Raw genomic sequence first — 25,234 nt, forward strand, 5'->3', positions numbered from 1 at the left:
AAATTAGTTACAGCTACACGATAAATACAGTTATATCGCAGCGATGTGCTGAAGCAATCAATAACACTGGCACAAAATGCTAACTGGGAGTATCATTAGTCCATGTCCTATTTCCTGCCCATATTTGTCCTTTCGTTCAGATTTTTTTTTTTTGTAAAATAGCTTTTGACTTTAAATATGAACAAAGAATGCTTTAAATAACTGAACAAGGTGATACCAACCAACCTATTAAATACAAGTCTCAGAATCCCTCCAGATGAGAACAGAGTCTCTGAAATCCCAGGTTTTGTTCCTGTGTAGCATGATTTTATTTTGGAAATGCAAATATCTCTGAAAGTCCCAGGTTTTATTACTATGAAGTCTGACTTTATTTGGAGATTCACGTGACATTTCCTTCACTTGAAAATTTTTCCAGGAAACTGCTGAGCTGACATTATCAAGGCCATTTTCATTCTAACTTCTCATCTTAGTTTAAAGTAACCTAGTATTTACCAAAATGAAATGTATCTCTACCTGGTTGTCTGTTTGTATTTACCGACACTAGCTAATATGGCTACAATCTATATACACAACTAATGATTTCCAGGACATAGGTTCAGCAGATCAAACTAGAGAAAGAGGAATATTTGCACCAAAACAAAATTAGCTTAGTGTTTAAATAGTGTAATGTTGCTAAAACACTTTAACTATAACTCTTGGATGACAAAAAAGACTCCGTAGAAATTGGTGAAAATCAAATTCTAGATGGTACATGTGTTCAGTGGGAAGGGGAGGAGGAAGAACAAGGGAAGGTGGAATGAAAGAAATTCAGAGAGTTTCCAGGAAAAGTTTGGATGCATATCTGAGAATCTGCAGGCAAAACCGAAACAAGAAAGAATGGTAAAGACACAATGCTTACTCTAAGTATTTATTCCCCTTCTCCTGGATGAGTTCTTAGATGTTGCAGTGAGATTGCATTTGAAAAGTAAGGACAATTATGGCTTTTTTTTTTTTAAAGGAAATGAATATCTTCACCAGACAGATGAAGATGATGTGGTTCTTCACAATGTTGAATCTGGCCAGTCAGTCATCCTCCTGACCAACAGTACGCTTGTATGTATTATTGTTGTTTTAAAATAACAAATCTATCTATTAAAGTGACAGTTATACTTCGGATTCCAACCGTTATATTTGTTTTCCAGAAAAAAGTGAATGCCACAAACTACGCACTGTCAGGAGACCAGAATTTTATTCTGTTAGAAAGCAACTACTCTAAGGTAAAATGTTTGTTTTATGCGGGGCTGGGGGGAGCAGCATCACCTCTTTCTTGGGAATGGAACGAGGAGCAAATCCTCTGTTCTTTGTCAGTCTTCTTTCCAAATACTCCAGGAGGAAACAATTTCATGTGTTAATATGTGTCAGGCGAAGGAGGATTCATTTTACAATGTTTTAATGCAAAGGATAAAGCTCATCCCACTACCAAAAGAATCATTTTCTATGGAACCTGAGGATGAACTTTGCTTTACTTTTGTTCCCAAGAATTTTAGTTTTTTCCTTTTGTATGTTTTTAGCCATATTGCTTTTTAGATTGTGAGCACTTTGAGTCTCAATCCTGGAAAAAGACAGGGTAATAATAATACTGTAATAACAACAACAATAATAGCAACAAGAAATCCCTCGATGTACTGTGGTATTGGAAAGAGTGGAGAGCTTCCTAGGAATAAAGAAATTTAAGTAACTTCTACCTGTCTGATTTTACTGTCAACTAATTATATTATCTCTCTAACTAACGTTTTCAGCTTTGGAGATACTCTTATACAGCATCTTATCACATATACGATCTCATAAATGGGTAAGATCAGTCAAACTTGTTTGTTTCATTTTAAACTTTGGCTTGTTACCTTGGCTGAATAATATACACTTGATAAATAACTACCATCCTACCTACCATCCTTATCATTTCCTTGAAAGCTCTGCTCTATGTCTTACTCTGTTTCAGAGTGTGTCTATGCAATTTGACATCACTTTAACTATAGAATTAAGGGAGTTGTGGTTTTGCAAGGACTTCAGCTTTCCTAGCCAACTAGTACAGGTGCCTCATCAAACTGCAACTCCTGTGTTTTCATTGAGCCGTGGCAGTTAAGATGGTGCCTAACTGCATTAATTCTACAGTATCAATGCACCCAAAGAGTGACTGGACAGTTACCTGCTGGGGATGCTCTAGATCAGTGGTTCTCAATCTGTGGGTCCTCAGATGTTTTGACTTTCAACTCCCAGAAATCCTAACAGCTGGTAAACTGGCTGGGATTTCTGGGAGTTGTAGGCCAAAACACCTGGGGACTCACAGGTTGAGAACCACTGATCTAGATGAAGTTCCTGAATTGAAAGAAGATTGGACTCAGTGGATCAATTGCTCCCTGGGTAGTGCCTCTTCTTTCAAGCTTAGCACAAGTGAATGTATTTTTTTTAAATGCTACTCATGGTAATATTGTGGTCATCAGAAAATACGGAGTTTAGTAAGCACTTTATCATCCTGTCCTTTTTGCTTGCTTTTGCAGGATTTTTGCCACCGAATATCAACTTCCACACAACATTCAGTATATAGCCTGGTCACCAGTTGGACACAAATTGGTCAGTAAACTAATGAAGTATGAGAATAATGTTACTTTAGAGAAGCTTTGTTTGCCTTCAGTATTTGTTCAGATATCATTTTCACAGGCCTTTTAACTGTGCTTATTGACTGTGCTTAAGAATATTGAATGGTTAACAGTAACACTTCACTGGCTCATAGAGGTAAATGCCTCATTAGAAGGGCTCTGCTAAATAAACATGAATGCTTGCAGCAGTGTATTGGTTGATCCAGGCTGAAGCACTTTGGTTTATGCAAAACTAGACAAACCAAAGGATTAGAATTAAGACATCAGGGCCCTTTGCGACATTCCTCAAGACTCTAGCTTCTGGCCATCTTCTGTCTATCCAGGTTAAATAGACAGACTTAAGGTTAGGTCGCTGGGTTAGAGGACAAAACCGGCTGCCTGTACAGTGGTTTCCATATAACTAGGATTGTGCAAGTTATGTAAAGCATATGCAAGAATGACGATACCATTAGACAAAGTGTAGTAGTTTTCTCAAGCAGCAAAATGTAGATGTCTTGATAGGGAAGGAAAATATTATTTAATTGATTTGTTGTTACTGGAATAGTTACTGCCAGAAAGAGGAGGAAGTTTGTTGTGGATTTTTTTGTCTCATTTGCCAGTTTGGATGCTATGCATCTTGTTTTGGGGATATTTGTATATGTGCATGCAATTTTCTGCTCTGCTTCAGTATTGTCTTGATTACCTGTTGGAATGTGTTGGGATGAAGTGGAGCATGTCTCAGCAAAGTACATTCTGGCAGTTCTGACTTACAAGAAGCACTGCTTGATTATCAAGCAAAAAGTGGGTGCTAGAAATAGTATCATATGAAAGCTGACTGGCACAACCGGGGGATCACAACCAGGCATAGTGAAAACATCTGCCCTTGCGCTTTGCTATTCTACTGCTATGTGCAATACATCTCACCACTTTAAACATAGTGAATGTGGGTCTTAATGAGATATGCCACATTATCATAGGATGTCTACGCCCTACACCGCTGGAGAAATTATACTGTTTAGCCAGTATTGCACCACCTGATATACATCGGGAAGTGGCAGCTAGTAATGAAAGGACCAAGGCAGTGACATGTCCAGACCATCCTCTGTTCAGATACCAGCTGGCATGCTAATGTCTTAAATCAAGAAATAGCTTCCAAAGACCTACAGAGATACTTGCAGCAATACCTCAGTGAGCGAGAGTCCAAAAGTGGCAGGTTGAAACCCGGAACCTCAATCTGTGGCTGATGCCGGATATGAAACTCCCTCCTGGGCACACAGAAGACCCGGCAACTTTGAAGACGCTGAACAGCTTGAGTTCTGGTACCACGAAATGCAGAGCTAATCTTAAGAGTCCATGACATACGAGTGTGGAGAAGAGAAAACCACAGACCACTTATTACAATGCAGTCTGAGCCCCGCCACTTGCACAGTGGAGAACCTTCTTACTGTGACACCAGAGGCACTCCAAGTGGACAACTACTGGTCAAAGAAAATTTAGTATAATGCCAAGTTTTTTTATCTTTGAAGCTTTTTATACATTATAACTGTATTCTCAATTCGCTTCTGACACAATAAATACATTCTGGTAGTTCTCCTACCTTTTTGAGAGAGTATTGTCCATGATACTTCTCCTGATCAGAAATGCATTCTCCCTTCTGCTGTCCATGTGTTGAAAACAAAGGAAGTGAGAGGAAGGATTAAGGAGCACAAAACTGGAGTGAATAATCCTACAATGTCATAATATTGAAACCCGGAATTATCTAGTGATCTGAGTAGTGGAAGATGCAGGACAAATCAAACAAAATCCTTTGCACACAGAACTTAATTAAACTGTGGATTTCACTGCCCACATGATGCAATTATGGTTGCCAATTTGAAAGATGTTAAAAGGGAATAAAATATATTCCTGGAGATTATGGCCATTGGTAGCTAGCTATATAACATCTCCAATATCAGAGGGAGGACACTTTTGTATCACAGTGACTGGTGGAGCTGTCTTCATGTCTTCCTGACAGACTTTCAAGCAGTGTTTGGATACTTTGTGAATATAGGACTATGTGGGCTTTTGATTCAATATAGTTATTTTTAAATATATTTTCACTTACTTTTTTCTTTCTGTCTCTGCTGGATGGAGAAGTTTTGCTTTTGCTAGTAGACTCACCAAAAATCCATGCAAATCCACTTCCCTGTATAATGTACTACTAACCCAAACTTATGAGATCCAAATGGAATGGCATGAGAATTTGCATATCATAACCTAAAAGTTTGCCCGTATCTATACCATATTGTTTTCTAGGCATCCTGGATGGGTATATAAATAAACATATGGTTGGGTAGCATTTAGTCTACCCAACACATCTATGTGATAGAGTGGACTTTGTAGTAACTGCTTGACCTTAGACATCGAGCCAACTTCATGGAGCAAAGGTTTTCCCAGAGAAATAACATCTCTGAACCTAAGGCAACTAGGAAAAAAACCCCATAAAAGCACTACTTTTGCATATGACAATGTTTCACAAACAAGTTGTCCCCAAGACATTTTGAAGAGCAGTCTGTCATCCCCATCCTTCATGGCCATTAGAGAGCACCAAAGTGGAGAAAGCTAGTCTATGCCATGCTATAGTGTCAATGGGTTGGATGTAACAGTCTTTGTGTATAAAGCACTTCCATTTGCACAGTAAATTTGGTTGATGATTGGTCCATCTTCATCTGTACGAATGAAAATCCAAATCACACCATTTTGGGGTTCAGCCACATTTTCAGATATGGTGTGTTCTGTGCTATAGCATTGACATCATCCAGTTCATTCTATCTTGTGCATGCGCTGAAAAAATGTATTTTTCTTCTTAGGCTTACGTGTATCAGAATAATATCTATTTGAAACAAGATCCCAGAGAACCTGCTATTCAAATAACTGAAAATGGTTATTGGAATCAAATATTTAATGGAATTCCAGACTGGGTCTATGAAGGTAAATTGATTCTCAGTGTTGTTTCTTTGCAAGGCAACTGTTTAGTAATTTTTTTAAAAAAAACAACCATGAGGCCACTAAATGGCAGCAAAATGTTGCTTAACATTTTTTATTCATAATGCTTGCAGTTTTTGAAAGACATATGGTTTAACATTCTCCTTCTAGGTTTTTCATATCTTCCTCATAATCTTTCCTCAGAAAAACAATACAGCTATGGCATAACCCGATTGTAGATTTCCCCTTGTTTCCTGGGATATTTATTTATGTTGTTATGTTGTTGGACCTCCAGTATCCCCTCCTCCCAGTGCTGGCAATCGTAACTCATGGTGAGGAGGAAACTTGCAGAAGAAAGTCATGTGATTTGGTTCACTCCCTGGATTAGTTCTTCACGTGGTACCAGTTCTATACGATATTATTTTGAGTTGTTGAAATAGTCTCTATGCATGGTCATTCCTGCAGCTGATGAAGCAAACTGATTACAGCCTGAGAGTTTATGCCATAAACCGTTCCTTGATTCATATGCTCCTGCAAGATACTTGGTGTGTTTTTGCTGCAAGATGGAAAAAAGATCTAATCTTTTATTTTCATTTCTTACTTATTTGACTTAGCCTTTTTGAAGAGCATAGATAGGAGGTGATAATGATATATTTATTTGCATTTAGACTGGATCCCCTGTTTTTAGACTTCCCCTTACCATGTTTCCTGGGATGTTCTTTTTTGTCCAGCTTGAGATCTGATACTTTGGGCACTTTTAGAAGGGGAAAGGACCTAGGAAATGCCAAGTTTTATTCTTGTACAAACCTCAATATTATATGATGTTTTCTTTATCTCAAAGTTTTTCCTACACGCTCCTTGCATTAACCAAAAAAAATGTTCCCACTTTCCCAGTCAATTTAAATGAACCCAGTAACTTCAAAAATGAAACTTTGGGTGGCATAAAAGTACTGAAAAGGCTAGTGAATTATTAGCTTATATTGTTAATTATTCATTATTTCCAAACTTTGTGTTTATTAAGATTATATTGTTTATTTTTAAATAGATGAGTAACTTCAAATAAAAACCTAGGTTAAACTGGCAAAAAACAGGCAAATAACAAATTTTTGACCAGAGCATCTACTGAGTCACACCAGATTCAAAATGGGTGCATATGTGCCATATGCCCTTTCTTAGGTTTAGGATATTGATCCAGAAGAAAATATAGATGAGAAATCTCTATGGTATAAACAGTGTGTCCTGTACTATTTTAGTTGTCAGTCTAACAATAGGATACAGTTAATGTTAGTTAATGGCAGCTTGTTGGAGAAATAATTCTAAATATAAACTTGGCTCCTTGTAAATGTTATAATAAAAACATGATCGATTATAATGATTTTTGTGTCATATTAGTAGAATATACATGACATCTGCTGTTCTTTCTTTTAGAGGAAATGCTTGCTGTTAAATACGCACTGTGGTGGTCTCCAAATGCAAAAAATGTGGCGTATTTACAGTTCAATGACACTGAAATACCAGTGATTGAATATTCATATTATGGTGACAGTCAGTATCCTAGAAAAATAACCTTTCCATATCCAAAGGTATGTTGTTTGTTTTTAGATATTTGACATAGCCCACTCAATATGATTTTATCCCGTTTTACCATAATAATCCTTGAGTTTCTTGGGTTTCACCACAAAATGTAATGCATAGGTTTGATTTAAATAGTGGTTTACGCATTGTATATTTGGAAAATGACACAATGAGGAATCCAATCCATTCCTTTCACTTATTATATGTTTTTGGATGTATTCATTCATCCCTTTAGAGCAGGGATGGACAGAGTACAGGGGTTGGCAATATGTTGCTTCCAAGGACCTCCTCGGCTTCAAAATGAATTTTAGCCCAAAAGCATCCAAATGATTTCTAGGGTTTGCAGAGGGTGTTTTTTTATCATGTTTGGAGGCCCCTAGATGTTTGCTCCATAATAATTATAATTATTACAGTAGAAGTCATTTTTATTTCCTTACTTGTCTCTTCCCATGGATTGAGGTGGGAAACAACAACATATTAAAATACCATTGGTTGAAAACACATAATACATAAACCAGTTAAAATATCAATTTTACAGAATATATGCAATACATCCATATTAAAGCAACCAGTACATAATTTAAAAATCATAATTTCGGGTCCATTTTTTAAAAATCCCCTGGAGAGTATAGGTCTACTGGAAAAGACAGGTCTTTATTGTGGATTTATTATGCATTCAGTTGTCCAAGCTCTTCTGGCAGGTCATTCCACAATCTAGGGGAGGCTGAAGAAAATGTCCTCTGGGTGACTGTCACCAGTTCTGTCTGACTGAATTAAATCTCTCCCAAATGACTTGAGCGTATAGGCCAATTATATGACCCCGAATGCCCTGTGAGATGTATGGAACATTTCCACCATATTTGGGGAGAGTGAGCTGGGCCAATTTAAATAGCAGAAGAGGACTTTTTTGAAACAGAAACCAGCTCGCTTTCTATTGCTCAAAAGGAAATGCCCTGCATTTCCTCTAGAGAGTGTGATGACATTTTGATCAAACTCCTTTTCTAGTTGGTCTTTTCCTTATCATTGATAACTTTTACCACCTTGAAATGTTGGGAGAATATGAAAACATGGTGAAGAAATGACCTGCAACAATGCCGCACATAACAGCAGCCCTCTGGTTTGTCAAGGGGAATCTGGAGAAGTGGTAAGAAGTACGTTATGGAAAAGCAGTTTCACCATGTATGCTTGAAATAGATGAGGATAACTCCTGTCTTTCTAAGTAAAACAAGTGATTATATATATATTTAAAAATTAAATGTGAACTAAATTGTGTAGAGATAATTCTGATATTTTTCCTTTGAAGGCTGGAGCAAAAAATCCTACCGTTAGAGTGTTTGTTATAGACACTACAAACCCTGAACATTTTGGTCCTAAGGAGATATTTGCTCCAGCAACAATAGCATCAAGGTAATATATTAAATGTGTCATTTCCCTTTCATAATTTTTATCACCAGTAGGAGCAGGAGCCGCTGTGGCGCAGTGAGTTAAACCACTGAGCTGAGAAATTTGCTGACCAAAATGTTGGCAGTTCGAATCTGCAGAGCAGGTAAGCTCCCATTGTTAGCCCCAGCTTCTGCCAACCTAGCAGTTCGAAAACATGCAAATGTGAGTAGATCAATAGGTTCCGCTCTGACGGGAAGGTGATGGCGCTCCATGTAGTCATGCCGACCACATGACCTGGGACGTGTCTAGGGAAAATGCCAGCTCTTAGGCCCAGAAATGGAGATGAGCACCACCCCCCACAGGAGCCGGACATGACTAGACTTAATGTCAAGGGGAAACCTTTAACTTTACTAGGAGAACCTGGGGTTTCCCCCTTTTAAGATTGTTCTCTTGGCAGTAGTTCTAATATATTGAAAGGATATGGAAATATTAAGACTGATCCTACGATTACACGCAGTATATGCGGAATGCATGATCTAAATGGGTGGAGGCAGGGAGCAAAATCGACATGGCTTAATCAAGCTTTTAAAACAGGGGTCCCCAAACTAAGGCCCTGGGGCCGGATGCAGCCCATTGAAGCCATCTATCCGGCCCCCACGGCAGAAGGGCAGAAGGGGGTTGGGCTAAATGACCCAAGGGGTCTCTTCTTCACTTACAACCCTTATTATTATTATTATTAACATTGAGGCTGGGTTGCCATCTGTCAGGGGTGCTTTGCTTGTGCTTTTGGTGCACAAAGGCAGAAGGGGGTTGGACTCAATGGCCCAAGGGATCTCTTCCAACCCTCTTTATTATTATTATTATTATTATTATTATTATTATTATTATTATTATTATTATTATTATTATTGACATTGAGGCTGGGTGGGCATCTGTCATGGGTGCTTTGCTTGTACTTTTGGTGCACAAAGAAAGAAGGGGGTTGGACTCAATGGCCCAAGGGGTCTCTTCCAACCCTCTTTATTATTATTATTATTATTATTATTATTATTATTATTATTATTATTATTATTAACATTGAGGCTGGGTGGCCATCTGTCAGGGGTGCTTTGCTTGTGCTTTTGGTGCACAAAGGCAGAAGGGGGTTGGACTCAATGGCCCAAGGGGTCTCTTCCAACCCTCTTTATTATTATTATTATTATTATTATTATTATTATTATTATTAACATTGAGGCTGGGTGGCCATCTGTCAGGGGTGCTTTGCTTGTGCTTTTGGTGCACAAAGGCAGAAGGGGGTTGGACTCAATGGCCCAAGGGGTCTCTTCCAACCCTCTTTATTATTATTATTATTATTATTATTATTATTATCATTAACATTGAGGCTGGGTGGCCATCTGTCAGGGGTGCTTTGCTTGTGCTTTCGGTGCACAAAGAAAGAAGGGGAATGGACTCAATGGCCCAAAGGGTCTCTTTCAACTCTCTTTTTATTGTTGTTGTTGTTGTTGTTGTTGTTGTTGTTATTATTATTATTATTATTATTATTATTATTATTATTATTATTGCTCGGTGGCCAACTATAGTTCGGCCTTCCAATGGTCCAAAGGATCGTGAACTGGCCCCCTGTTTAAAAAGTTTGGGGACCCTTGTTTTAAAACTTCAGGGACCCTTTGATAGACCTGGGGAAATCCCCCCCCCCCCCAAATTTGGATTGTCGATTTCTTTTTGGACAAAAATTCTGTTGTTTGCTCGTTTGTTTTCCAGTCATCCCCATCTTATGCTGATAGGGTTTTATGGGCAGGATTTAAGTAGAGGTTTGCTATTGTCTTCAAACAGATGAAATGGCTGAAACAGATGCGGCAAAATGACTCACGAGGCCTCTTGAAGGCTTGAGAGAAGTTTTTGCTATTTGGCTTTAAAACGTTGAGTTCTTTCAGAGCAGTAAAAAAAAATAAGCCTCAAATGTTGGGAATTGGAGCCATACAGATGTCCCTAGATTAGTACCAAGTGACCTTTTGGTTACACTTTCCCCATCCCTCGGTTACATCAACTCCAGGCAAAGCCAAAGCCTCTACCATCTCACCTCCTTCCTGCAGCCAAAATGTCATTTTCTGGACTTTGTTCCTACAAAGTTTTCTGTCAGCCACCCCACCTCACTTAAATTCACATCAGACAGACTAAAGCTATATAATAATAATAATAATAATAATAATAATAATAATAATAATAATAATAATAATAATAACAACAACTTTATTTTTATACCCCGCCCCATCTCCCCGAAGGGACTCGGGGCGGCTTACATGAGGCCTGGCCCGATAAAACAAACAAATAACAGTAACAAAGCAATAAAACAATTATCCCAGTAAAAAACATCAACATTAATAAAAACAATCATTAAAATCAACAAGCAGGATACAGTATTAAAAACAGGAGACTAAGTCGTAGATCCCAGTATTCAGTACTCTTTGAACATGTTGAACATGTTGATTGGGGATTTCTTGTAAGTATAGGTCAAATGTTTTTATTAATTAATAGTATCACAGATTGGTTCCCTTCACTTTTATAAAATAGCTACTTTCTCTGTCCTATTCTTTTCAGCGACCACTATGTCACTTGGATTACCTGGGCAACAGACAACCGAATCTGTGTGCAGTGGCTGAAAAGGGTTCAAAACTTCTCTGTCTCAGCTATCTGTGACTACAATGATCGCTCCAGATCCTGGACCTGCCCAGAGGTACTGTTATTTCTTTAAATTCAAACATTTTTTGCAGTTCACTGTGAAAGTTTTTCACAGCTGTTTTCTCCAGCTGTTTGAGGTATGAGAGAAGGGAGACCCAAGGAATTCATGCTTCCCTTTTCTTCTAAATACTCTTCCTGTTGGAAGCATATCAAAGAATCTGAAGAAAACAAATGTGGCTGTGTCGCAACACACCTTCAGCCCTGTAGCAATCCTTATAACCCTGGAAACATCAATGGGATTATTTCACCTTTCATTCACCACAGGTGGCAGAGACTAGTGGTCTACATGGAACACAGAGTAGAATTTTATATTTCTTTGTAGGAAGTGGAGATGGAAGGAGACATTTGGCAAATTGTCTATTTCACTGTACCCCACCATCAATACCTTTATATGCTAATATAATATATATTTCAAATATTCCGATGCAGCTCTCCAATTTAAAATATAGTAGGCACTTGATGTTTGCTGAGATTTGGTTCCTGGACACCATGTGGTGAATGATCAAGGTTTATTATATACAATGGCATAGTAAAATGGTGTCCTTTACATAAAAATAGAAGAATTAAGATTTGCTTTGGAGATTTGTTCAAAAATATTTTCAAGCCATGGATGGCTCAATTTGTGGATACAGAATCTGTAATATGCAGGGCCAGCTATATACTATAGTGAAAATAAGGCATCAAATGTGTATATTAGTGACAGTAACATGTGAAAATTAATCCTAGGAATAAGAAATGTATTGCAAATATGTGTTTATTGGGCAAAGTGTGTAGATTAAGAGAAATGCACAGAAAAATGCATATGCGCTTTCTATGGACTTTTTAATGAAAAAACATTAATAGTGAATATGGAAGTGGAATGAAATAGACATGAAACTGGAAAAGGTGAGATTGCTTGAAAGTAAAATAGATTGATGTGTTTATGCTTACTGAAAATAGCAAAGGCCAGTACTTCATATTGAGACTGAAGTATTTCAATGGACTTGGAAACAGGTCCTGGCAACGTCAGATTCAAAGTCCCATGACAATTGCACTCCTTAGCATTTCATTGCCTAATGAGAACTGCTATTGAAACTTCTATCATACTCAGTTTAGAAAGTGCTTTTATTATATCAGTCTGTGCACCAATTGATAGTTAACAGGAGTGTGAACAGATGTGAGAACTCCATTAAGCCATGTTTGCTCAAAAGAGCTCTAGGAAACTCTATTTCCACCTCTTACTTTTTCTTTCCAGTTAATCTGGAAGTAATAATGTGTATGTAACATGGATGACTTCATATACCGGGAGATAATAAATATATATACACTATATAGCAGGCCCAGAGGTAGGTAATGAATTTGTTCTCATTATTTTAGCAAATACATCTCAGTGAATAAAAAATAAGACAGGTCCCTGTGATCATTTAGAAGATCTCCAAATCCACTCATATAGTTAGCCAATTTTTAGAGTGTTTTTTTATTTAAGAAGGATGGAACATAACAGAATGGCAAAATGATACAAACGAGCAAGATTTTGTGGCATATAATATTAAAATTATACAACTACATTCTATCTACTACTAGTAATTACAAATTGACGTCAAAACACAATCACAGAATCACACTTACACAGAGAAACTAAACAAACAAGAAAACAATTCTATGACTCTCGCACTCACTATCTGATTATTTTATTCATTATTTTCTACCCTCTTTAAATGGTATTACATCAGATAGTGAGTGCGAGAGTCATAGAATTGTTTTCTTGTTTGTTTAGTTTCTCTGTGTAAGTAATACTTTTCGAATTCATAAATCTTCCAGTTTGTTGTAGTTCACAATGAGGGGATGGTTGTGAGGGAAATGAAGGGATTTTAGAGCTGGATTCTGCCTGTGGAAAGGAACTGGAGAGGGAAGCAGTTTACAAACTGGACGATAAGGAGATTCTTTGCCCTAGTCGTTCCTTAGCAATGCAAGATAAGGAACTGCAAGAGAGTGAAGCTTCTCATGAGAGGGGAGTTTCCCCTGGAAACATACCTGTAATTGATAGTAGGAGTTTGAAGCTCAATTCTAAGAAGGAGGGGGCAAAGCTCCGGAGATCAAACTGAATCCGTGAAAATACCTTGAAGTGTCAAAAGCAGATGCCAATGGCATGATTTCATGTTTTGTGGTCCTTGAATGAAAAGGGTGTTTTCATTAAAGGCAGATCAGGCAACATCGCTGAACAAGGGAGGATCTCAAGTCTTGTTTCCAGTCCATGTCTTAGTTCAAGATCTGAGGAGTTTGGATGCATAGTATAAGAAGTTTTTATAGTCTGGCTTTTGGGTTAATGTTCATGTTTTGTTCCTTGTTTCTCTGGATTTACTCTGTTGGATTTTGAGATTTCTGTACCTTGTTCCCTGAAACAGCTTTGAACTGTTTGGATTATTACCTTTGGATTGTTTTCCTATTGCCAGTTTGGTCTGGCATATTGCTTGACTGACTATTTTTCCTCATTATCTCTTGGATTTTGCCTTTCCTATTTCCTATGGTGATTTTCCCTTTTTATATGTGTTTTTATCAATAAACTGTTTTACTATTACTTTTGATTTCCTGGTTGGTGTTGAGAGCAAGGTAAACTCTGCTGGGTGCAACGTAATTGACATAATAATAACTTTATTTTTTTTTTGCCCCTCAGACATTTGCCCCTTTTGTTGTGAAAAAGTAATAAACAAGCCCGTCTTTCTGAAAGTTGGTCAAAGATTTCTCAATCAGCATATTCAATTAGTCTACCTTTGCTAATTCACAGGTCTTCATCGGCCTTTCTTCTTGTATGGAGATATCTGGATCCTTCCATCTCTGTGCATAAACCATTCTCACCAGTTATCATATACTATTATAATCTTCCAAATTTTATTTCTAGATGAACCAAAGCTTTTAATGTCTCAAAAACTATCCCATAAGAGTCTGAAGGGGACCTTTAACCTCATCAAACAGGCGTGTAATTGGTGGCATGCATCACTTCACCTTCCTTTTCATCACGTAGCCCGGCAGCTCCCATCCTATGATGCACTGCAACTTCCGATGGGCTTGCATGGTGAAAGGGAAGGCGAAGTGGTGCATGCCAGCATGACAGCACCACGGGATCAACAGGGAAAGCTGGGAGGTGGACACTTCTCCCTATGGGATGGACTTTCCAGTAAGTTGGGTGATATGGGGCAACAGGTTCCCCACATGCCCCGACAGGCACCGCTGGAATCACCACAATTGGTGGCAATTCCAGTGGCATGTGTGAAAAGGTCCATTGACATTGTTACCAATTAGCTAGATACCGTTACAACCCAGTCCCAATTTCCTTTCATCAGCTTTTTTTCAATTCAAGGGGCATGGTAGGAGGATTTACTGCCAGAGGATGATTGGGTGTGTAGCATATCGGCATCTCTCCAAAAGTGGCCAAATAGCGGTCACTGAAGTGGGGGAATGCAGGACCAGGTATTACTGTGTTAGCAGCATCAGTGGGCCTTTGGTCTCTGCCTGAAAATGCTGCCCCCTGATGCACACCTTGGCTATATTTTATTTCCCTTTATAAGATACAAGTAAAAAAGGTAAAGGTTTCCCCTGATGTAAAGTCCAGTTGTGACCGACTCTAGGGGTTGGTGCTCATCTTTATTTCTAAGCCGAAGAGCCGGCGTTGTCCATAGACATCTCCAAGGTCATGTGGCTGGCATGACTGCATGGAGCGCCATTACCTTCCCACTGGAGCGGTACCTATTGATCTACTCACATTTGCATGTTTTCAAACTGCTAGGTTGGCAGGAGCTGGAGCTAACAGCGGGCGCTCATTCCGCTCCCGGGATTTGAACCTGGGACCTTTTGGTCCGCAAGTTCAGCAGCTCAGCGCTTTAACACACTGTGCCACCAGGGGCCTCATAAGATACAAAGCCAAATAAATAAACCTAGCTGGTAGACATTATCTTGAAATACCTTCTGACCCCTTGACATTTCCAGTCAAACTATCAACAGTAACAATGGTTTAGTGAATTCACTACTTATCCCAAGGGAGGAGGCATAGTAACCCCGACTGCTGATGAGATGTAACATTATAGATTTTGAACATGCAATATGTTTTGTTCAGAGAATAAATTTCACGGGGCTGTAGACCATGGAGAAATATTTCATTAACACTACTTAAATAACTATAAAAAGCAAATAAACATGTTATGTGTTTATAAATCAACAGAATGTAACATTGCCAACTGTAGCCAACTGATCATTTATTTTAATTTAGCAACTAGAATGCTAAACAACTAAACTGCATATTAATTTAAACAATTTGGCAGCTAAGAAGTTTGAAGTTGGTGTCCAAATTATGTGGTAGACTTTTAGGATATTGGTGTAATTTTCTTGTTTGGTGAAATCATATATTTCTGGTTTTGTAGAAAAAGACTCAATTCAGGCAAACACATTTTAGGATGATGTAACCACTTTAAAAGTGCTCTTATCTCATGATCGATACAGGGTCTGCTGAAAATAGCTTTTTTTTTGTCTTATAGGAGGAATAATGAATCCACATGCTCCTTTCATATGCAGAAGCCATCTGAGCTTTACTTTTTCAATGTTGAGATACCATCCCATAGTGGAGTGGAGCTAGGACTCATAGGATCTAAGTGCCAGGATGTTTTGATTGGCAGGAATAATCATATTATTTATTATATACTCACCCTGCCCTGTTTCCTCTGAATTTAACTAGAGTCCTTACAATAGCTAGGGTTGAATGTGTTTGTCTGATGATTTCTCACTGCAATGGTAGGTAGGTGTGTGCTACTCCTCATGTAATGCATAATATTTTGGGGTTTTTTCATGGATAAATAATTAACACCCATTTGTTTTGTAAATGTCTTATATATGGTGGAGCTGAATATTTCTAATCAATGGATCCACCAATATTTTTGATTTTTTCTTGAAGATCTGGCTAGGGGGGGCTGTTTGGATAAGTCACTACATTTCAAAGTTGGGCATTAATAAAAAGGAAGAGACACCTCTGTTTTTACATGACATGGAAACTATTGTCACTCAATAAAATGTCTAAACTAGATCTTAATTTTCAATGTTCAGCTTTTAAAAATTATATTTCCTACCGTATGAAGGTGTCATTTGACTTCCACCACACATATCCTGATACCATTGACTTGTTTTAATTTTACAGAATCAACAGCATATAGAGGAGAGCCACACAGGATGGGCTGGTGGAGTATGATTTTTATTATCTTTGAACTGTTGATTGCATTGAAAATACACATCTCTTAGCTAATCTATGGCAATGACCTTGGTAGTTACTTCATGGCTTTAAATAGATTGGATTTAAAAAAAACTAGTTTTTATTTACTAGGTACAAACCGATAGTTTTCAACAAATAAATTATTATGAACTCTCTTTTATGAAAAAAGCAGCAGCCGGAAGTGAGACATATTAACATTTTAGAATTGTGAACACAGAAATAAATATACTAAGGAAAAATTACAAAATATATGATGTCTATTTTCCTATAATGCTGTTTCTGATAAATGTGTGTTTTTTCTATAAAGCTTTTTTAAAAAGATTAAAACAATTGCCTCATCATTTGTTGATAGCACAATATAAACTTTATCATTTGTTTAAAAATAATAAAGATCAAAGTCTACACAAACTTATTATAATGCATGTATAAAATCAGCATACAGTACTAGATTGGGTGGGAAGGACATAACTGCCCTGAGTCCCCTTGGAGAGATAGGTCGGGATATAAATAAAGTTGTTGTTGTTATATTAGTTAAGTAATACTTTTAAATAATTATAAACATATATAGTCTGCCTTTGCATGAGGTTAGAATAATAGCACTGGGACACAAAATGAAATCCCTTAAACTTTTTGGAAGATGATAAAAAGCGAACAATCCCCTTTGTTTTGCAAGTAGCCTAAGACTATAGGTTGACTTTAGAACAGTGGGTCCTCTTTATCCACTGAGGTTTGGTTCCAGGACTTTCCGTGGATATTCAAATGCATGGATGCTCTTGTCCCATGATATACAATTGAGTAGTAAAATGGCATCCTTTGTATAAAATGGCAAACAAATGAGTGTTGCAGAAAGCTTGAGGATCTTTGAAATGATGGACAGCAGGGCATGCCTACACATTGCTCATGGGAAAATGAAGACTTGGTTAAATCCATGGATGCAAAACCCATGAATAAAGAGAGCTGATTGTAGATCCCTTCATTTAAAAATATTTCTATATCACTACTTGCAGCTGGGTTGCATGATTATATTGAGACCATGTATCATTTCAGGTTTGTATTTAATGGTCTTGATTTTAATAATATTAATTATCGGCTAGCTTCACTTCTGAATGAAGTCACATGGGACTGTGCATTGTAAATTACTATTGAACCTCTTGTCATCTCTATGATATGATGCATTGTAGCTGATGCAGGTGGTAGAGGGGAATTGATCTGTTTAGTCTTTCTATTTTGTACAATTCTCATTTTTGTTTTTTATCTCTCAGTTCTTTGTTTCAGCACCTTATTTCACTTCAGATGCTACTTCATACTACAAAATTTATAGTGATGGGGATGGCTACAAGCATATTCATTATGTCAAAGACTCAGTGGTAGGTCACACAAAGAATTAAATCATAGCTCACATATGTTCCAGGATGTGCATCGTCAATAAAATATCTGACTTTTAATGTTTCGGTTTTTGAAATAGGATAAAGCAACTCAAATCACAAGTGGAAAATGGGAGGCCATATACATTTACAAAGTAACAGACAATGAAATGTAAGTATTACGTGGGGACAACAGGTTGGTTATGTCATCTGTCAGTGAAAATGATATTCCATGCAAGAACAGTTTTTCCATTTCAACATAAACCCATTTACAAAAGCTAGATACCGAAGAGATAACTGGATAAAATGGATTCCCCTAAACAAATATTCTTAAAAAGGACCTTTTGCAAAAACAAAACAAAACACATAGATAGCTTTTGGGGGGGTAAAAATGAATTCTGCAAGCACATTTGGTTTGGGAGGAGGACTTGTGAGCACAGCATGCATAGTACACCTAACTCTTATCTAACTTTGAGATATGCACAAGGTTTGGTCTGACTGGAAGCATGTGACACTTAGCATTGAGCTCATCCCTTTCAGTCAAGAGAACCCAACAAATCTGAACTCCTTACCTATTTGTTTGTTTGTTTATTTATTGGATTTATAACCTACTTTTTACCTGGGGTGGGATCTATTTCTACTGAGCTGTTGAATTACCTGATCTCTGAGATTCCAATATTCTTTGCACCAGCAGTTTAACAAAAACTCACAATTAATTCACTGTTAATTTATACTTGGACTAAAAATTGAATGATTTGGCAACTTATTATAGGAGCACTTCACCCTTACAAGGTTGATAAGCGTCCCATCTTGTAGGACTGGTGTGCAGCCATTTTGTAAGCAGGGCTGAAGGTACGACCATTTTGCAGGTCTTACTTGCAGAAGCTCAGCAGAGCAAGGGGGAGGAGCAGTTAAGGAGCCATTACAATAGGTGCAGTTTGATTGGCTGAATGCAAATGGGAAGTTGCTTAGCAACTGCAGATGGGCAGAGCCAAAGTGACAGTTGGAGCCAGGCAATTCTTTTTTAGAGTTTTGGAATTCATTCAGTTAGCAGTTGGTTTTTGGAATTCAGTCAATTGGGAACTGTGTTTTGAAAAGTAAGCCTCTTTGAGGAAATACAGTTAAAGTCTTCAGAAAAAGAAGGGCTGAGTACTATATCTGTGAACTCTATAGTCTATAGGGTTGCTATTTAAATCCCAGGAGAAATGGATTTAAAAGTAAATTGGTCTCTTTGTGTTTCCTTGGTGAAGGAACATATTTACTCAGAAACCAAGTTATATGAACATCCTTTGAAGAGAAAAGCATAAGCCTTTAATGAAACCGTTAAGCATTTTTACTGTTCAATGTTAATGAAACCATCACACATATTTACTGTTCAAACTACAAATAAACAACCATTTTTTATTTCTCCTCACATAAAGTGTCATGTGTGTCTCTCTCAGTAGCCTAACCTAGAAGAGACACCTGAATAAAGCATTGGTGGAAGCATTGATAGAGGTAGCGACTTTGAATCTTCAACATATTTGTAGTCAGCAGAAATAAAAGCCTTGGCAATTCTGGCAAATTTGAAAAATCATCTCCATTTTATATCCCCCCCCCCCATCCTCCATAAATTTCCCACTTATAATGGCAAACAATGCCTCATCATTTATACAGCATGGTTTATCTGACAACATAAATTTCCTTTCAGATTTTATTCAAGCAATGAATTTGAGGGCTATCCAGGAAGAAGAAATATTTACAAGTAAGTTAACCTCAAATGATTTGTAGTGTTATTTGTTTCTTTATAATATATGTTTGAAGGCTACAATGCACCCATAGATAAATGGCAATAGTAAATAATGCTCAGGAACTGTACTTTTAAGATTAAGGACAAATCCTGTTGGGGTCTTGGGTGTTCATGGGAAGACTTATATGTGCAGGATATGTAACCACAAAGATGTTCGACATCTGTAATCACTAGAGGGTTGATGCTTCATAACACATACCAGAACTAGCAAAGGAATCAATGTACAATGGAACACCAGCAAAGGAGTTTCCCGGCCCCAGGCACTAAGAACCTGATCACTGAATTGCAAAGCCGTATAACTGATGTGTATCAAAAGCTCCTTATGTACACCAAGAACCTGCTTATTGCACATGAGGTGCTCCTGAACAGGACCATAGCCAGAAAAAAAATGGGAGGGGGTTGAAACTTTTTTTTAGCGAATCATGAAGGGTAGTTCCATAACACAAAGTAATTTAGAAATCAGGCTCCATAGATAAACTTCAGTGTACGCTCAAGACAGATAAAATTCAGTGGACACTAATAGGGATTTGGTTAACCCGTTAAAATTCATGAATAAAACAGGTTTTAAAAAAAACCTGACAAATTTCGGGGGGGGGGGGGTTGAACCCCTAAACTCCCGTCCCTTGGCTACTGCCCTGCTCCTGAAGCACATTAGTTGTATATATTTGCAATTAACCTAGTGACTTTACTACATAGTTAAGGGTACATAAATTTACATTGTGTGAAAGGACAAACAGGATTCTGTTCTAACTTGTTTATCAATTAGTCTCAATAGCGTTTCTAGATTCCTATCCACAACCCCTTTTTTGTGCTGAAAAAGCTTAAAATTGTTATCCCTTTGAAAACTCACTATGTAATAGAAACCTCGATAAAATAGTGAAGAGCAGAGACATCACACTGGCAATGAAGGTCCACATAGTGAAAGCAATGGTATTCCCCATAGTAACCTATGGATGTGAGAGCTGGACCATAAGGAAGGCTGAGCGAAAGAAGATAGATGCTTTTGAACATTGGTGCTGGAGGAAAATCCTGAGAGTGCCTTGGACCGCAAGAAGATCCAACCAGTCCATCCTCCAGGAAATAATGCCCGACTGCTCACTGGAGGGAAGGATATTAGAGGCAAAGGAGGAGACAGGAAAGCTTGAAAAAGATCATGATGCTGGGGAAAATAGAAGGAAAAAGGAAGAGAGGCCGACCAAGGGCGAGATGGATGGACGGTCCTTGAAGTGACTGGCATGAACTTGAAGGAACTGGGGGCGGCGACGGCCGACAGGGAGCTCTGGCGTGGACTGGTCCATGAGGTCACAAAGAGTCGGAAATGACCATGTGAATGAAGAATAAGAAAATAGAAACCATGTGGAAATATCAACTCTAGACTATTTATTTGTGATGTCAAAGACTTAGTGATCATTTTGAAATGTTGCTTATTGCTGGTGACTTATATCCAGATGCACTGCTGCATTCCTGCAACTGTCCTTTCCCAAAAGGAAAGAGCTTAGTCTGATGCCTGTGGTTTACGGTCCACTTTATGACTAGAACAGCACTGTTTTATGAAAGGAAGTGGTTACATTTTGTGGCAGGTATGAACAGATAAGCAAATAAATACTACACAACAGGAGGAAGAAAATGCTTGTTCACCAAGTCTGAAACAAGGGAAAACATTTTTTTTAACAGACAAGAGTCATATTTTCTTGGGAATAAGCTTTCAGAGTCTGTTTTCCAGGAGTGGGTAGAGTAGAAGAGTGGAACATTTCTGTCTCTTTTTGCCCAACTCACATCCCTGTTTCTTCTAAATACCCCTTCTCCTTATCCCTCTTCATCCCTACTTATGGGTGGCGGCAGCAGGCAATTTGCTCAAGCCAGAGGTCCAAACTAATTCTTTTCCCACAGCTTTTGAGGTTGGGTTGAGATGATAAACACATGTCACCCACCCCAGCAGCACAAAGCTACTGAGTGGGCACGAAGTAGAAGGAAAGCATGCAAGCATGAAGAAATAGTTCATGTCTTTTGTGTTACAGTTAGTGGTACTGAGCTCCTGTTTGGAGGAACCAAATTTGTAAGTCTCAATAGAAGGCTTTCACAACTGGAATCACTTGTGTCCTGTGTGGTTTCTGGGCTGTATAGCTGTGTTGTAACAATATTTTCTCCTGATGTTTTGCCTGTGTCTGTGGCTGGCATCTTCAGAGTATCCGGTATCTTTCATTGAACCCATCTACACTACAATATAATGCAATTTCAGAACACAGTGTAGACTCTATAATCCAGTTCAATGCAGTGAAACTGCATTCTGAAACTGCATTATATGGCGGTGTAGATGGGGACATTCTCTTATTACAGTAGAGTCCCACTTATCCAACGTTCTGGATTATCCAATGCATTTTTGTAGTCAATGTTTTCAATATATCATAATATTTTGGTGCTAAATTCATAAATACAGTAATTACTACATAGCATTACTGTGTATTGAACTACTTTTTCTGCCAAATTTGTTGTCTAACATGATGTTTTGGTGCATCATTTGTAAAATCATAACCTAATTTGATGTTTAATAGGCTTTTCCTTAATGCCTCCTTATTATCCAACATATTCGCTTATCCAACATTCTGCTGGCCCATTTATGTTGGATAAGTGAGACTCTACTGTACATGTTAATCAGTATATAAATCTTGGGTGGGCTTTGTGTTTTGAGATCTGGCTGATTGTTAGATCAATGTTATCCCTACCTTCTCCTCCCTACCTGTTCCTTCCCCCTACATCAATTGTTTGCAGAGTATTGCAAATTATCTATGAGGCCACAACTGCCAGCATTTCTCATCTAGAATGTCATTCCAGGTAAAGACAAAAGTATTTTTTTTAATCTTCTTCTGTGTTACAGAATTGATCTTAGACGAAATCCTGTAACAAAGCAATGCATCACTTGTCATTTAAGGAAAGAAAGATGCCAGTACTATGGAGCAAGATTTAGTTACAATGCCAACTATTATGCCTTACTGTGTTATGGTACGTGAATTCTCTTGAAAAATAAAAATTGCTATTTGCACCTGCAAAGTCCCATTAGGTATTTCTGCTTCAAAGTATTAAAATGTGGTTCTGTTAACTGTGCCCAATAATGGCTGGGCTTAAGAATGGTTCTGTTATTTACTCAAGAAGTTGTTTTTAAAGAAAAACTTACAGTCAGAATTCCTTATTGGAAAATTTCAGATAGTACATGTGTTCTTTGATTTTAAGAAAGTGCATTTAGACTTGAGTTCAAAAGCTTATAATCATTAAATTGATTGTGTTGCTATTTAAGCAGAAAGACTTCATACTGTTACTTGGAAGGCTTTAGATTTATTTTAGATGCATCTACACTATAGAATTAATGCAATTCAGCATCAATTGAACTGCCTTGGTTCAATGCTATGGAATCACCAGAGATGTAGTTTGGCGAGGCATCGGCACTGTTTGGCAAACAAGGCTAAAGACCTTGTAAAACTACAACTCCCATGATTCCATAGCACTAGGCCATTGAGTTAAAGCAGCATCAAACTGCAATAATGTTTTAGTGTAGTGTTTTGTTCTCTCTTTTTTGATCAGAGAGAACAAAAACAAATCACTGAGCCGAAATAAAACAATAGAAGTTTATTATATTAACAAGCAGCTCTTGGCATAGAGCAATGGTTCTCAACCTGTGGGTCCCCAGATATTTTGGCCTTCAACTTCCAGAAATCCTAACAACTGGTAAACTGGCTGGGATTTCTGGGAGTTGTAGGCCAAAACACCTGGGGACCCACAGGTTGAGAACCACTGGCATATAGTATTTTAAAATGATATGAACCATGCATCTTTTTATTGCTTGGAGTCATGGAGATTGTCTTTGCTACAGGACTTTTATAGATTAACTCAAGCAAAGAAAGATCTAAAGCTGTCACAAAATCGATCCAAAATATTAGTTTAATAAATAAAGTATGCAAATCCAACTTAAGATCTAGCTGTGTCCAGTTTGATAAGTAAGTACAGGACATGTGAAACTGTCTTTAAGGTCAAAGGTAATATCCTTCTGTTATCCATTAATTTTCCTGGCCTCCTTCAAGTGATGGAATAGTTGCTTCAGTCTCTGATCAAGTGTTATGATTTGTACTGGATGTTCATGCGTGCAAATAATAGTCCCACCACTGAACAAAGAAACAGACATAAATAAATGATAATACCTTTCAATCATCCTGGTCAAAGATGTTATCACCTAGGAAACTGTTCACCTTGAGAAATGAAATACGACAACTTCTCAAGACCCTGTTGTGCGTGCTTAATTCTAGGCGCGGGTTATGTAACCCTTACCTGGGCTTCACTTCATCTATGAGAGTAATGATCACACTATGATATGTAAAGGTGAACATTTCTTGGTTTCTAAAGCATATCCTGGCATATCCATCCCTTCAGAGTCCTTTGCATTACACACCCACATGGACAACTATATTCAGTCAATATTACTATGTATTGTGTCATTAATTAACACCATCAGCAACTGACATAATAATTACAGAGTTAAAATCAAAACAGCCTTTCCTCTTCCCTTCCTCCAATGTGCCTGCAATTTAAAATGAGAAAGGAATGAAAACAAGGGGAAAAAATAAGGAATGGAAATTTATTATTGTGAACAAATAATAAGCATTGCTTTGTTTGAGAAAGTAAGTGAATTAATCACGTGACAGCCAAACAAAATTGATATGGTGTGATGTGAATTGTGTACGGTCATCCCTCCATGTTTGTGGTTTTGACTTTTGTGGATTTGATTATTAGAGTATTTGAATAAAATGTTCTCCCTCCAGTATGACTTTATGCCCAACCCAGTCATGCTTGAAGACCTAGAGACTTCTAGGGAGAACACTTCTCTAGAAATCTCTAGGTCTTCCAATGCGATTCTGTGATCAGCTTCCAGTGGAAGTTGACTGTGCAGTCATGCTGGAAGACCTAGAAAATCCCAGAGAGGTGTTCTCTCAGGTAAACAATTTCTTTATTTGCTTTTTTTTAAACTTTGATAAGGGCCCTGTACTCCTAACCCTAGTGAATGTGGAGGACTGGCTATAGTTGTGATTGATGTGAATTTCCCCACCAAAAAAATCAAAACGGTAGCTTTGGATACAGTAGCATCAGACCCTGAGAGAGAAAACATAGTCCTTTTTATTGGTAAAGTCATTTTGAAAATGTACCTTTCCCCCAAAAGAAAAGGTTGCACCTATGTTGATGGAGCCGTCCTCTTGAATGGAAAAAATAAAATAAGGGCAAGAACTTGTCTATATGTAAAAAGTAAAGGTTTCCTCTGACATTAAGTCCAGTCATGTCCGACTTTGGGGGTTGATGCTTATCTCCATTTTTAAGTCGAAGAGCCGGCTTTGTCCATAGACACCCCCAAGGTCATGTGGCCGGCATGGCTTCATGGAGCGCCGTTACCTTTCCGCCGGAGCGGTACCTATTGATTTACTCACATTTGCATGTTTTCGAACTGCTAGATTGGCAGAACAGCAGGCACTCATTCTGCTCCCCGGATTCGAACCTGTGACCTTTCGGTCAGCAAGTTCAGCAGCTCAGCACT

At 38.0% G+C, this 25,234-nt stretch overlaps 1 protein-coding gene across 2 annotated transcripts in view; it reads left to right on the plus strand.

Annotated features, from left to right (window-relative positions):
* fap (fibroblast activation protein alpha) overlaps positions 1–25,234 on the plus strand; it is an 82,264-nt gene that overhangs the window by 20,491 nt on the left and 36,539 nt on the right. For both annotated transcript variants that reach the window (XM_062968625.1, XM_062968673.1), the window contains 13 exons: positions 998–1,092; positions 1,182–1,256; positions 1,779–1,831; positions 2,538–2,610; positions 5,465–5,585; positions 7,008–7,162; positions 8,458–8,561; positions 11,136–11,271; positions 16,438–16,482; positions 17,772–17,876; positions 17,975–18,045; positions 19,564–19,617; positions 22,538–22,662. In XM_062968625.1, the coding sequence (XP_062824695.1) occupies positions 998–1,092; positions 1,182–1,256; positions 1,779–1,831; positions 2,538–2,610; positions 5,465–5,585; positions 7,008–7,162; positions 8,458–8,561; positions 11,136–11,271; positions 16,438–16,482; positions 17,772–17,876; positions 17,975–18,045; positions 19,564–19,617; positions 22,538–22,662 (1,212 nt within the window). The remainder of the gene's footprint in view (positions 1–997; positions 1,093–1,181; positions 1,257–1,778; positions 1,832–2,537; positions 2,611–5,464; positions 5,586–7,007; positions 7,163–8,457; positions 8,562–11,135; positions 11,272–16,437; positions 16,483–17,771; positions 17,877–17,974; positions 18,046–19,563; positions 19,618–22,537; positions 22,663–25,234) is intronic.

Source organism: Anolis carolinensis, chromosome 1 (assembly GCF_035594765.1).
Source record: "Anolis carolinensis isolate JA03-04 chromosome 1, rAnoCar3.1.pri, whole genome shotgun sequence".
Classification (NCBI taxonomy): domain Eukaryota; kingdom Metazoa; phylum Chordata; class Lepidosauria; order Squamata; family Dactyloidae; genus Anolis; species Anolis carolinensis.